Source organism: Equus asinus, chromosome 23 (genome assembly GCF_041296235.1).
Source record: "Equus asinus isolate D_3611 breed Donkey chromosome 23, EquAss-T2T_v2, whole genome shotgun sequence".
Lineage (NCBI taxonomy): Eukaryota > Metazoa > Chordata > Mammalia > Perissodactyla > Equidae > Equus > Equus asinus.
In genome coordinates this window covers 17,071,655-17,086,371 of record NC_091812.1, presented here as the reverse complement: position 1 = coordinate 17,086,371, position 14,717 = coordinate 17,071,655, and the positions used below count along the sequence as shown (strand labels likewise).

The 14,717-nt window shown below is 38.6% G+C and overlaps 1 protein-coding gene across 12 annotated transcripts in view; it reads right to left on the bottom strand.

Annotated features, from left to right (window-relative positions):
* The window catches only part of TUT7 (terminal uridylyl transferase 7), a 59,341-nt gene extending 46,410 nt beyond the window's left edge, over positions 1-12,931 (bottom strand). For 4 of the 12 annotated variants that reach the window (XM_014826954.3, XM_070495821.1, XM_070495820.1 and 1 more), the window contains exons 1-9: positions 12,773-12,931; positions 11,083-11,633; positions 6,957-7,138; positions 6,523-6,639; positions 5,835-6,012; positions 4,171-4,259; positions 2,367-2,418; positions 1,342-1,411; positions 455-581 (exon numbers count right to left, since the gene is read on the bottom strand). In XM_014826954.3, the coding sequence (XP_014682440.2) occupies positions 455-581; positions 1,342-1,411; positions 2,367-2,418; positions 4,171-4,259; positions 5,835-6,012; positions 6,523-6,639; positions 6,957-7,138; positions 11,083-11,602 (1,335 nt within the window). In that variant the 5' untranslated portion in view covers positions 11,603-11,633; positions 12,773-12,931. Of the gene's footprint in view, positions 1-454; positions 582-1,341; positions 1,412-2,366; positions 2,419-4,170; positions 4,260-5,834; positions 6,013-6,522; positions 6,640-6,956; positions 7,139-11,082; positions 11,634-12,020 lie in introns of all 12 variants that reach the window. The other 8 variants (XM_014826953.3, XM_014826955.3, XM_044756866.2 and 5 more) reach the window with 5 other exon arrangements.
* Positions 12,932-14,717: the final 1,786 nt, after the last annotated feature.

Genomic DNA, 14,717 nt, shown 5'->3' with positions numbered 1-14,717 from the left:
TTTAGGGCAAAGGGATACTACATTTAAGACATTATAGAAAAGTAGGCAAGATCAGATAGTGGTTTTCATTTTTCTGAGTCTCTGGGCATATTATTGGAAAAGGTATAAGAAGCTTTATCTCAAACTTTCCTGTGCCTAAGAATCACCTCAGGAAACTAGTTGTAAATGTAAATTCTTGGGCCATGTCCTCTGGTATTTGACCCACAAATCTGATTTTTAATAAGCACTATAAATCATTTTGATCTCTGAGTAACACCGTTATAATGAAACAGAAACAGTGAATTTTCCTTTCTGTACACATTAAAATTTCTGTTCCAGTACTCAGACGCCTAGTCTATGGACGACTTGATAAACAGGCATCCTAATGTTTCAGGTTAAATTAACCATGTGAAAATCAAAGCCCACTGCTTATGCATACAGAGAGTATTCACACATTTAAAGAACTCAAACCCACCTTTGCCCAGTACCTAAATGCAATCACCAAAGGAACCAGCCTTGATTCTAGCTTTCCAAGGGCAGTTAAATGATTCGTTGTGAGACAAGCATTTTCATTTCCTGCACTCACTTTGCAAAGAAGACCACTGGTAGGGGTAAGGGGTGAGGATGGGAAAGAAAAAGAGGAAAATAAGTAGTGTTATATACAGGTATTAGGTATCTTCTATGCCAACAACTAATTTACACTGATAATACTTTAAAAATGAAAATAAAGTAAAAAACTCACTAAATCTTTAAAGGTCAGTAAAGAAACTGGATTTTAAAAAAAGGGCAGCTATTTTCTGACTAAACTTTACTTTTCCAGAACTGAAACTTTCTATTTTCATATATTGAAACTATGTTTGAGGCGAAATGCAAATAAAGAAAATACTGTAAAATGTTTCATTTGGGAGCATGAATTCATCTTTGTAAGAGTAAAAGAGTGTTTTCCCAAGAGCTGGGGGAGTGTGCCTAATGCAGAATCATTGCAGCCTACACACCATCCATTCACAGTGCAGACGGCAATGCTCCCAGGTGGAGGACACGAGCCAAGTCACACTAACTGCTGTTCAGCACTGCTAGAAATGCTGCTAAAAAGGATGGCAAATAAAGGTGATCGGAGCAAGTGACCACTTGATAAAGGTATTTTTTACTGAGTTGAAATGGGTCAAAATGCTTCCTTCCTCTATTTTTTCCTCTTAAGTAACTTTATTTTTTTAAAAAATAAAACACTTTTTCCTCTTGCATCAAATGCCAAAAGTATAGGGAGAACACTAGTAGCAAGCCTGTGAAATTAACCACATAAGGAGATTATGATTCTACAAACTGGACATTAAGATTCAGTAAAGTACTTAAAGAAACTGAGACCTGTGCTTTTCTCTGCACACCACCACTGGCACCCTCGCATGGAAATCCGCATCAACATCAAGAAAAGAGTCTGAGGAAAGAAGAAAATAATATTAAGTAAGTTAATTAAACCTTTACAAGAGAGTTAGATCAAGTACAAATACTAGTTGTCACTTATCTGTCTGGCCTTTGGAAAGACCCTGCTAAATAAAGCTCTGAGATGACTTGCAAAGGATAAAAGTATTATACGCAAGCATTAAGTAATCACATTAATTTAAACCCTTGTTTTGCAAAATTAATGTTGAATTAGAAATGACTCCATTATTAAATGAGAATATTTCAATATTATGTGGATAACAATTAGAAATATGGATAGGACATTCAAAAACAAAATTGCTGTAAAAACTACTGAAATGTTCAGGGTCAAAATACATATTGACTGAAGTAAGAAGATAAGTCTAAATGTTTTATTCAACCGAAACAAGAAGGATGGGAAAAACTAATTCAAGGGGTGAGTCACTTTGACGAGGCCTAAGGAAAGCACAGAAAGCCAAAACCCCCCAATTGGATATTACTCTGGACAACTGATAAAGCTCACTGAGAACTACTATTTGTTGATTCATTAATCAGGGTTGGGTCACATCTACGCACCATTTGTAAAGAATTAATTTAAACCATTGAATAAAGTAGATTATCTTTACCTCTTTCTGTTTCAGTAGAGGTTTAGCTTTACCTCTAAGAGTAAATTTTACATATTTTGCATCTTTTAAGTCTAGGATTCATTTAATTTTTATAAACTGTGCCATTATCATCAAGCTAAAGGCTTTACTTGTAGAATGGTTATTCTGCATAGTAGAACAACTAACAGGACTCTGACTTGCTAATAATTCATGGGCATTTGCTTTTGGTTTTTGTTTGGATGTTACACATATAAATAATTTTAAAAACATGACTTCCTACTTTCACAGTTTGAGAAATAAGATGTATTCAAATTACAGACAAAAGAAAAATTTAAGAGCAAATTGTAGAAAAGAATTTGGCCTTACCACTGTTCTTTAAGCATTCTTGAACAAGTAAGAGAACATCCGGCTGAGACATCTAGGAAAGAAATCAATGAATACATCAAACAATCTGTAAGTACTTCTGCTTCGCTGAGATAATACACAGTTATCTGGAGTTATCCAAATTCCTTTCCAAATCAGAAAGCACACTGCTCCCAGAGGAAAGAAACTGATCATTACGCTGTGTGCGCATGTCAGTCAGAGAGAGACGAGTGCCACAAGGGTGAGTGTGGGCAAAAGAGCTGCTACACAGCCAACTCCTGATTAACCAATCCCTGAGGTCATCAGTCTCTCCGCGATCTCAAAGTTGTGGTGAGAAGCTGCCAAACTGTTAACAATATTACCTCTCACTCTCTCAGACTACTTCAACAGACAGCTTACTTGTCTTGGGCTTTAGCTTTGCCTTTCTCCAATCCTGGCTCCACACGGGAGCCAAAACCATTTAAAATCACGAATTTGATCTAGTCATGCCTCTCCTTAAAACTCTCAATGGCTTCTTAAAGTCCTTAGGTCAAAGTGAAATTCCTCATGATGGCATACAAGAGGCTGCATGTTGGGCCCCAGCCTACCTCTCCATCCTAAGCTTATGCTCTTCTTCCTCTTGGTCCCTTCACCACAGCTACAGACTCCTCTTTGTAGCTGCTTGGACACGTCAAGCTCCTTACTGATTTAGGGTGTTTGCAAATGCTGTTCCCTCTGCCTGAAACACTCTTTTAACCCCCTTTACTCTGGCCCCTCTTTTCATCTTTTAAAGCTCAGCCTAAATGTGATCTCTTCAAAGGGAATTTCATGACTCCTGTATCTGTGCATCTCTTGTTGTTTTCTGCCACAGAACCTTGTTTCCATGCATAGCTCTCATTATAATTAATTATATACATGTACATATCTCCTTCACTAGGTATGAGTTCCTGTCCCGTCCTCTAGAATCTAGTACAGTGCCTGGCATATGACAGGGACTCAGAGAATATTTGCTAAATGAATGAATGGCATGAGATCAAAATAACTGCTATGCTTGTAAATTACTACTCAAAATTTAAGGTTAAAAGAATAGTAAAATCTATTGGTCAGCTGACCATGTAGCTACAGCAGTCAGGAATGGCAAGGAATGACTGGCTGCCAAATAGAACATCCGGGGCTGGAGCCCAGGAATCTGTATTTTCAACCAGCAACCCAGGTAAATAGGCATAAACTACCTGCAAGCTGGCCTGTGGGAACCACCAGTAGATAAATGGATAATCTACTAAAGTGCCTTCCAGTTTTAAAATTCTGACTCATCAATGTGCTTCTGAATCATGCTTAAACCAGAAATCTAGGTTAGGTGTGGTTCTTTAAAGGTATAATTATTTTAACAAAGTAGCTGTATAAGAGAGGACACTGAGGAGCGAATTAAGTTTTCAGGTCATAAATGTCTACATGTCTACACTGTTTAAAATCTGAAATGCTTTCCCGCCATTGGAAAGTTGACTTTACCAAGATAATTTAATCTTTTCAAATTAACAGAACCTAAATAGCCCCGTTAGATTCACATGGTTAGAAAACCAGTGTTTGAAGTAAGCATGAAAGATCTGTAGAGTGAAGTAAGTATGAAAATCTGTAGAGTATTAAAAGAAATGCTCTAAAATTGAAGGCAGGCAGAAGAACATAAAAACAGAAATTTTAGAAAAAAAAGTTGCCACTATTACACTTAAACTGTCTTCAAATATCTAAAATATATTCACATGTAGCTCACACTTGAAAAAAAGAATTTCCATACTACATTGAAAATTCAAGCATTTCGTTTTGTACTTACAATGGCTGGGAACTGAATGTCAATGTTTACATCTGAACTTTTGAAACCCAATCTGCTACAGGATGACCCATACAATCTCAGAGAACAATCTAAAAAAAATTAAATAAAAGTCATTAATAAAGTAAAATTTTTCTAAGTTATAACAAAACACTGCTATTTCAGAAACGGAACCATCAACTAAAGCTACACAACAGCAAAAGAGTTTTCAAGGCTGGCATCATGGAAAGACAGCAACAGGTGACTCTGCTCTTACCCTCACTTTATTTAACAGGGACGGCTGCCCTTACTGCCATTTAGCTTAAGAGTCGCTCCTTTCACGTCAGTTGCAAAACATGTTAAAAAAATTCCTACATTATAATTTCACATTTTTGGTAGAAAATACCATTTGCAGTGATTTTCCAAATGTGCAAACTGAAAAGGGATACCTAAAGTTTGTTTTACATTTATAAACTTGATAGTATACTAAAGAGTTAATGCACACATTTCACCTTTTAGAAAGCACACACAGGCATAGTTTACTATAAAGACGTTCCAGTAAAATAATAATCATAAAAATGTCCTTCAGCATAAAGTTACTTTTCAATATGAATACTCATTACATTATGAACAAAAAGGATTTAACATAACCTAATCCCTCCAGGAAAACTTTTGAAAAATGATTATAACATCACTGATATAATTTAGAATGCTAGGCCGCAAGTGATCCACTCTTCAGAGGAAGATGTGTGTGTGTATGTATTGCCTATATTTATTAACGGCATTTTTCCCCCAACGTTTTACTACTATTGTGCCAAAAAATTATCCCTTCTCATCAGGTGACTTGGGTATTCTTTTTTTTTAGGTTTGTTAAGTCAAGTGATTTCTTTGGGTTTTAACAGTTTTCCATGACAAAGCACATTCAATTTGACGATGGATCTCTATAGCAAAGATCACTGAAATTACAAATGACTTTTTAGGAACTTGTGTACAACATCAAGAATGAGAGATCTATTAATGAAATGAGCAGACTCTCATCCTTTATTTTTATAAAGTATATATGAGTGATATCCTGTATGAATGATCTTTCAGTAGAACAAGTAGTTGCATGGGTGATACAGTGATAAATTTAAAAAGTGCTTCCAACCCTAGCTGTGGATCAGAATTACTTGCGGAGCTTTCTAAAAAATAGTTTTCCATGACGCCACAGACATAACTTGGAAAATCAATTCAACAGTACACAAAATCTATTCAAAATTTGTTTTCAAAGCTCGTTTGAGATGCTGCAATTCTGTTAAGTGTGGTTAAACAGAACCTATTTTGGACACAGATAACCTGAAACTGACTCTAGGATACTTCTCTTTTTTTAACTCAAAATATTGTCTCAATTTAAACAGGTAGAAAGGTAAATAAATATACACACAGAGTCCCATAGTGCCCCAATAATATCGGGCACTTAACTTAAAGTACATGCACAAAATGAAATTCCTAAGAAAGACAGGTTTAACGACAATGCATGTAGAAGTCTTTGTTACCTTGGGGGAAGCCTGGAAAAGCCAAAACACACACAAAATTAAGAGCTTCAGGATGTAGCAAATCAATTTCTATTAGGTGAAAATTCTGACTGGCAGGACAAATGGATGAGGTACTTTTAGGTAACTAAATAGAAAAACAAATCTAGAAAATACCTGGTAACTTGTGTTGGAACACATTTTCCATGATACGTTTAATTTCTAGTCTCTGTTCCAAGTTCTCATTGTGTAAGCCAAACTCCTGCACCACTTTCTCAATGGCAATACCAACTGCATTTATCTGGGAGGGTGTAGGCGGGGGTAACGTAGTGAGCAACTCTTCCTCCTGCTTCTCCTTTTAAGATCAATATTGAGATTAAAAATGACTCACACCATTTTTACCTTCGGCCGTTCACTGAGACAACACCCTGTAGAATATTCTGAATATTTTTCTTAACCCTCCCTCTTGCCTTAGCTGTGTTAGTCTTCATCTTATCAAACATAAACACACTTCTTTATGCACATAACAGTGATAACGGAAGGAAGGCAAAAATAAGGAGAAAGTGCAAGGAAAGAGCATTAAAAACAGCAACCACAAATCACTTGCTTTATTATTACTGGCATAAGGACATATCCCTAGGTCCTATCAATGACTTCATTTATCCTGATACTTTTCTCAAGGAAATTCACAAGACTGACCAGCAAAACATAACTGACCAGGACAAAGTAAATTGGCCAAAATAAATTCAATAATATAAGTATTAAAGTTCTTAATATTATAGCCTTAAGGAGAAGAAAGTCACAAAGATGACAAGTAATAACAACTGACAAGTAAACATACTTGTTTGGCTTACATTAAACTTACCTTGATATTTTTCTTGTGCCTCTTCTCTTTGATATGCTTATGGGCAAATGCAATGGATTCAATTAAAACATCACAAAGTTTGCAGGTGTACTTTGCTGTAGGGTAGTTTCTTGGCTTCTATAATTTGAGGAGATTTAAGAGACAGACATACGTATCTTCAAAAACGCACGTAAACAAAAATTAGCCAGAAGATGATTTCCCCTTCACTTTTAAAACTGTTAATATATTACTGTCACTCTTTATCACTACCCTAATAGTCATTTTAATTTAAGTAACTCTATTAAATCAAACTATCATTTTTAACTTGTAGTGTTTAAATACTAATAACCAAAGTAGGATACCTAATTTATGAAAGAACATATTCTCAATTACTACCAAAGTTTAAACCAAAATAAGAACTCTCATTAACAAATAAATATGTAGGAAGATGTTACCCTTTTCAGCCTGTCAATGCAGTCTCTCTTCAGCCGCTCCTCGGCCTGCTGTAAGCCCAGGAGCTCCTTGGTCGAAAGCGCAGATTCATCGACCACAGGGCCTTCCAGGTCTCCGTCCTGCTCATTTTCCTCATTTCTGGTCCTCCGTGGCTTCCTAGGTCTGGACCTCTGCTTCTTGTTTTCTTAAGTTGGGGGGAAATATCAATGCTGATATTGAATAATATCACTCCTGAGTAACAAGCAGAACTTATATATTTCATAATGAAACCATGTGACATCTGAATGACATGTGAATACAGAGCAGACGGAAAGGTACAGCTCTTCCATGGATCAAATGCTTGAATACTCAGAAAGCACCTCATCTGGATACATCAACCCACAGAAATCATCTTTTTGGAAAACTTAAAAAGAATTCTACTTCAATCATACAGTATGATTTTATAATTATCTCTTCCTGGTATCCTGCTTAGCATACTCAAGCAACAGTAAAAATGATCCTCTGTTTAATTCCAATATACCTAATACATCATAATACACATGCATCTAATATATTCTAGTATACCCGTTATTCTAATGAAACTATCTACACTTGCTTTCATTTTTTTATAAGTGGACAAGCTCAATAGGGTAAAGACAACAATATACCTCCAGAGAACTCAGAAATCAACACCACTATCATCTGGAGGGAAAATCCATCATTTAGTTGTAAATTGAGCCTTCACATAATTGGGCCCTGGCTCCACATTAATAGCAAGAAGTCCAAGGCAAAAGTTTGTTTACTGAGGACAGCTATTTTTCATTTTATCTTTACTTTCATTTTAGCTTCTTTGAATGGCCTGTACACTGAGTACATTTCAAAGAAAAAAACCAATTAGCATTGAAATAAAAGTTATCTACAAATATAGACTAAATCATTTGTTTATGAACTCTGCTGTTCTACTAATAAATTTGTTACTTTTTTTTAACTTTTAACTTTTCAACCTGCGAAACTGAAGATGATTGTGGGATTGAACTGAATTACAAAAAACTGTTTTAAATAGCTTTGCTAACTTCTATCAAGTTCTGAAAATGAAGCTATCACCAACACATAAGATTAATATAAAATTTATTTCCCCAATAAAACTGTGATAAATGGATTGAATAGTTTAAAATGACTTATCCAAAATTAATCTTTGAAAATATAAACCTACTGAAACGGCCTGCCTGAGGCGATTCCTATGTCAAGTTTTCAGTGGAACTCATTACTTGTCCAGCAGTTACAATGAAGCAGTTGATTGAAACAAATTCTGTGTCAGAAAAGGGAGGTAGGGAACATCTAACTTAAAAAAACCTATTGCCAACAGCTCTAAAGGAAAAGCAGCAAGCACTATGCTCAAACTACTGTAAGAAGAATATAATGAAATTCTGCAAACAGCTTCTATACTACAAGAGTGGCAAGTAGAACATAATAAATAACTACAAGGACAAATACAGTCTTTTCAAGAAAAAGCAATCAAAATGGACCAAAGCACTAAAAGGTAAGTAGTCACTTGAATAGAAAACGAGGCTACTTTAATACTTGCTTTTTAACATTCTCCTTACTCCCAGTTAAATTATCACAATCTTTTAAGGGCAGTACTTTTGGTGTGCACAAACTTTTGAGATAAGCACTTCTTTTCACTTACAGGTGTGTGTATTCTCATTTAATTTGTTTATCATCACGTACTCTAAACAACTGCGTGACTTCAGTGTTCATGACAGAAGTTCCTTACCTAGGCAAATGCTCATTAGTGATTTACACTAATATGTGCAAAACCCATTAGCAAAGTCCGTATTAGTTCACAAAACAGTAATTGATACAGAACCAAAGTTTTTTTAACCTCTCCTCTCTCTTGATCACAAAGGTTTCTCAATATAACTATATTTGCCGTCATTTTCTTGTGACTTCAATTTCCCTCCAAAGAGCACAAATAACTCCTTGCTGTTTTTATGGTAACGTAGAACTAAAAATAGGAAGTTAGTATTAAAAAACAACTCTAAGATGTTTTTCTTTATGTCTTCTCACATCATTTAATAAGATCCTTCCTTATTAAGACAATTTTGATTCAAGGAAAATTTCGGTCCTTTTAAATGAGATCCTTTTTAGGATCCTCTGAGTGAAGTGCAAAGTTTATACTTTAAACTGAATTTCTCTCTGTAGTAAGCAATGTTATATCAAAGCTTAATATTTCCCTTATGAAGACTTCCCAAGGGAGAGAAGCTGAACAATTCTTCATTTAGTGATTGTGAAAGGACACACCTGTATTTCACATAGAGAAAACATGGGAGCTTTTGGATTGCCTTTGAGAAAAAAAAATATTAAAAATGTACTTCTTGTTCACATGCACAAAAACAATTCTTTAGTTGCTTTTAAGATGAAACAAGAATATAGATAAGAGGTTTTGGTCTGTAAACAGTTCCTTTTAATATCTGTCTGATTGCAAACTTCTGATCTGTAAATCTTTTTATAATGCTGCTCAAGATCCTTTCTTTTCTTAAAGACTAACTATTGGTAACTAAATTAAAACGTCCATGTCCCACCTGGACACAGTAATACAGAAATACTTAAATATACACAAACTTTTAAAAAGAAAAACACAAATCAAAACACCAGAAATTATCAATATGTGTTCAGTTTCCCCTCTGTCAGATTCCAGCTCCAGAAAAGCTGAGTTAATGGCCAGAGCAGCACAGGACACGATTTTAGTTCCACTTCCTCATCTACCACTCTGCACAAATAAGTCTGGATGTATTTAACCCCTCTGAGCCACAGCTGCCTGCCGTGTAAAATCGAGATTCTACTTTTGATACATCAGGACACGGCACTGCATCAGACAATTCCTTCAAGTTCTTTCTAGCTCAAAGATTTAGGAGCTAAAGTTTTCTCTCTCCCTATTTAATTCCTTTATAACACCTCATTCTGTTTCAGCTATTTGATACAAAGCATTTTCTCTTGCTTTTCCTATCTTAAAAAACATAAAACAGCACCTTTTCTTCCATTTAATACTTTCATAAGACCCTCTAAAGATAAAACAACATTTTCCCTATTAAGTATTCTAAATGCCCAGGTCACAAATTCAAATGCCTTACTAGTAATACATATACAATATAACTGGCTGCTGTGAGATGACAAAAAGGAAAGGGGCCTTAAATGCATTTAAATTAAAAAAACTGGAAAAGTGCTGGCTAGTTTGCAACCCATCCTATATGGCCACTAAAAAAGGCTTACAGCCAATAAACTTAAAAGCCCATTTTTCCAAGTATAATTTACCAAGCATAATTTGCATTTTCAGACTAAATATTATTGTTTTATCTTTTCCTTCAAAATAATGACTTTATTTCATTTCAGTAAATGTTGTCCATTAGATAAAAATAATTTTCCTGTTTATAGAAATCATTGCTACAAGGACAAAATCTACCATTCACCTTTTAGACAAATGTATGAATACTCACTTTGGGGCAATTATTATCAAGCACATAGGGCACTTAGAATGGATTTTGGTTTTACTAGAACTAAAAAGCAAAGCTTTTAACTGTATTTCTGATTTTCTAAACTTAATGTTTCTCAACCTGTTTGCCAAGCTCACTTTTGAGAAAAAACCTTGGATTACTTTCCTCTGGGGATCAATGCTCCACCCCAAAGAACATACCTCCTGGTGTGGCAGGAGATATATGCAGTCTATATTGTGTTTTTACATCGAATAAGATTTTTTTTTTCTTACCTTTATTCTGTCATTTATGTTAGGGACACGTTCCTTATTCAAATACAAAATGACAATAATTTAGAAAATATATATACACCACTCAGAAATTATATGATAGTCCCCAGGGGAATTATGACCACCCTCTTCTGTAAAAAGCACCAACAGGAAATATGTTGACTAAAGTAAAATGAGCCTTGTGACAAAGTACACTTTTAAAGGGACCCATATACGCAATGTGTTGAAGTTGCCCAAATATCATGATTACACCCCTTAAAATAATCACATTAAATAAGCAGAAACTACGAAAAACTGGAACTGCACTCCTGAAAATAATAAAATTCAGATGAAAGAGAAAAGACATTGCTGACTTCGAGGTTGTAACTTGACAAGTTGGAACACATTACCAGGGCTTCCTGTTTCCATTTCTGACATGGTTTCTAGGCTTGTCAGTTCTTTATGAAATAATCGTCTTACAGTTCTGCAGCCTCTTCCATCTTGCCACCTATATCCATCTTCACTTTCTTGAAACAAGTCTTTTCTTGGTCGGTTTATAATAGGAATTCTAGGTCCAGGTTTGAATTCTCTCCAACTGTCCGAATTACCAGCAAGTTCATCAGATAGCCATCTCTTACTCTGATCTTTGTGGTTGTCATTTATCCAAGCAGGTTGACTATAAATTGGGTTTTTAAATGCATATGGATTGCTGGAAACAGCATATGGTCCTTTTCTGGGGGTATTCCCATAGTTTCCTGGTGATATTTTTTTTTTTGGAAGGCCTTTTTCCATTTTACTGCTGTGGCCTTTAGCATAATCATCCATTGTTAAATAATCTTGCTGGGGGTGACCCCTTCTGAAATCTTCATCATCTATATTCCCTCGGTCTTTAGCACGCTTCATAAAATAAGGTTTCACTGCATCTCCCATGGTCTTTGACTTCAATTTTCTTACTTTGTACCTGCAAGAAGGCATTTTGGGGAAATGTCAAATTATAACAAGATAACATATCAAGTATACAAAATACCACCCATTTATTGCGCAGATGCTCAAAAACCTGTAAGAAACTCTTGCTAATTTCCATTACATTCCAATAACCAGTGCATTACACCAGAAGTTAGGTGGGTAGTCCTATAATATTCTTCATGAAAGTTAGTACTATTTAACGTGAAGATTAAGTCTATGACTAAGGGAAGCTCCCTATAGTCTAGAGAACTGTAGTTTAACAAATGTTACTCATACCAAGTTGGATGACTTTAACTGCATAACAAAAATGCGCCTCTTCAAAAAAACAAACCTCATCCCAAGTCTATACTGTTAGTCTTTTTTAAAAAAAGTTGGCAATTACTTTTAAGTGTTATACAAAGTAACAAACTTTCTGCGAACGTGGAACACCTCCTTCCAACTTCACTTTTCCGTCCCTTCTCCGTCTCCCGGGGCCTCGGCTCCTCTCACCACCACTGTTCAGATGTTCAGAACACAGGCTTCGATCGCTTGGGCTACGGAGGGGCTGGGCTCCCGACCAAAGCTCCGCTCAGCCAAAGGGGCTGGGTTTCCGACCAAGGGACAACTCCGGCTAACCTCCCCAGTCCCCATGCTCCAACCTCAATCAAGTTTAGCTTTGACACGAACAGCAATTCTCCCTCTTCGATCCCCATCTGACTGCCCCACCCCCGATCTGCCTCAGTTTCCCCCGTGCGGGGCTGGCGGAGAAAGAGGAGGTGTCTCTGCACCCCTGGCCACCAAGCCACGGCAGGCACCAGGAAGCAGGAAGTGACCTGCCTCCCCGATGGGGTTCCGGGGTCCCCCAGGCCGGCGAGGGGGCCCAGCCGAGTGCCCCCACCCAGACCCCTTCCTTTCCTGTCTCGCAGGGTCTGACACAAAGTGAAGAAGCGGACTCGAACCCGAGAGCTCTGTCCTCGCCGGCCTGTGGGCTCCCAGGTCCTCGCAACCGGGGCGAGGAGGCCGGCGGAGGACGGAGCCAACGTATCTCCCGGGCCGGGCCCGCCCTCTACTCTGCAGACCGGGGCACCCACCGGAGACCCATCCCCGAGGCGAGGCCGGGAGGGCCGCGGGGAGAAGGCGCTTCGGAGCACTCACCACCTCCGCCGCGGTCCCCCGCCTCTTCCTGTCCCGGCCCGGCTCCCTCTCCGTGTTTTCCTTCGGTCCCACTTCCGGCGCTCAGCGCTGTCTCATTGTGCGCGATTGGGAGGCGGCGGTGCCCCCGCCCGAGCGCTCCGCCGCGCACGCCGGAAACGCGCGGCGCGCCGCGCCGCGCCGCCCCGCCCACTTCCGCCGCCGCCGCCGCGCGCTCCCGCCGGGGTCGGCAGTGGGGTCGGGGCGGGCGCGCTGGCTCGGGGCCGGCCTCGCCTGGGCTTGGAGAGCCCGGGCGGTCCTGGGGAGGCAGCCGCTCGCTCCCCGCGGGAGACGCGGAGCCCGCGGCTGGGAGGCCCGGCTGCTTCCGGGGCTCACAGGGCAGGGCCAGCCCGGGCCGGAGGCCTCGTGCTGTTTGAGAACGCGAGTGATTGAACGGCCGAGTGAGGGCTAAGTTACCGACCTGCTAGAAATGCCAGCCGCTCCGCGTCGGCTGTTCGCCCCGGTCTCCGTGTGGTCAGGGGAAACGCGCTGCTTTTTTTTCTTAGGTTGTGTACGGATTAATTTTACGTAAAAAAAAAAAAGTGTGTGTTGAAGAATGTGTCGTCTCACAGGATGACCACGGAGGGTCCTGTTCGAAGTTTTGAACCAAGAATGCACACTGGGAACTAGCAAAACAACCCGCGGTTCCTTTTTTTTTTCTTTTGACTCTTACCTTCCTCGCTGTCTGCAGTGAAAGCCTCGAGCAACTGAAAAATTAAGGAGCGTTGAGAAAATGAGACAGTTTTGAATTCTCTGCTTTTTAAGAGCATTTCAATTTAAATCCATGAGATTCTGTGGGGTATTGGTCTTAAAATAATAATGAACACGTGACAACTGGCTATCGCCAGGCACTGTTCTGAGGGCTTCACGAATCGTTACTCATTTAATCCTCACGACAGCTCCACTAGGAAAGTATCATTATCCCCGCCTAAAAGATGGGGAAATAGGGTTTATGGCGAAGTAAATGGCACCTCTGAAATCCCAACCCTAATGAGGCAGAGTCTGTTCTTAACCAGTGTGTCTACTAAAGGTAATTTAAAACACGTTCGTACAGCTTTGGTCTAATGCCTTATCCGTATGCTCTGGTTTTTAAAATACATGAGGATCAAGCTAATAATCTGACAGGCAGACAATGGCCTTTAAGAGTCCAAAGGGAGTGTGGTGATACATGATTATATGTCTTATGGGACAGCAGTGTCGCCACACCCAGTGGAGTAATTCTGAACAGAAGAACTGGTTTAGGAAAAGTTTTGGAGGAGCAATCTTTTTAAGGGCTTAAAATATTTTTTATTTGCATTTTCTTCAATGTGTGTCCCAAAGCTTAACTTCTATTCTAAATGTGCTTTTAAGATTCATCTTGATAAATGAAGCTCTCTAAAACAAGGTGCAATACTAATCAAAAGATATTGACAGATAATATACCTCTTTGTATCCGTATGATACTGTCATGGGAATTTAAATTGGTCATGGGGATCCATAAAATCCAGTTGAAAAGTTTGGTTTGGTCCTTCGTTGGATGTCACCAGAGGGAATAGTGAGCTTCTCAGAGTCTTTGTGGCGATTGCTTCACAGTCTAGATGTATTTCCAACAACGTGGAGTGGAAATTTGGGGCCTCTCTGGTTCAGAAGACCTTAACACTGTTCCATATGTTAGAGTGAGACTTCTCTCTTGAAACTTAATGTTGAACCAGAAGCTTAATGTTGTGGTACATCTTGACAAGTCAACCTTTAACAAACCCAGTGCTCTTTTTCTTATAGGGCGGAGAATCAGAAGTGCAGGAGTTGTAAACCTAGCTTTGTCAGCCAATTTTTCCACTAGTGACTGGGGGTCAACTTGCTTTAGCAGTACTCAGTTGTCTCTTTGCAAAAGTAGTTAGAGAATGCGTTACTAAAGCCCACCCTATCCATA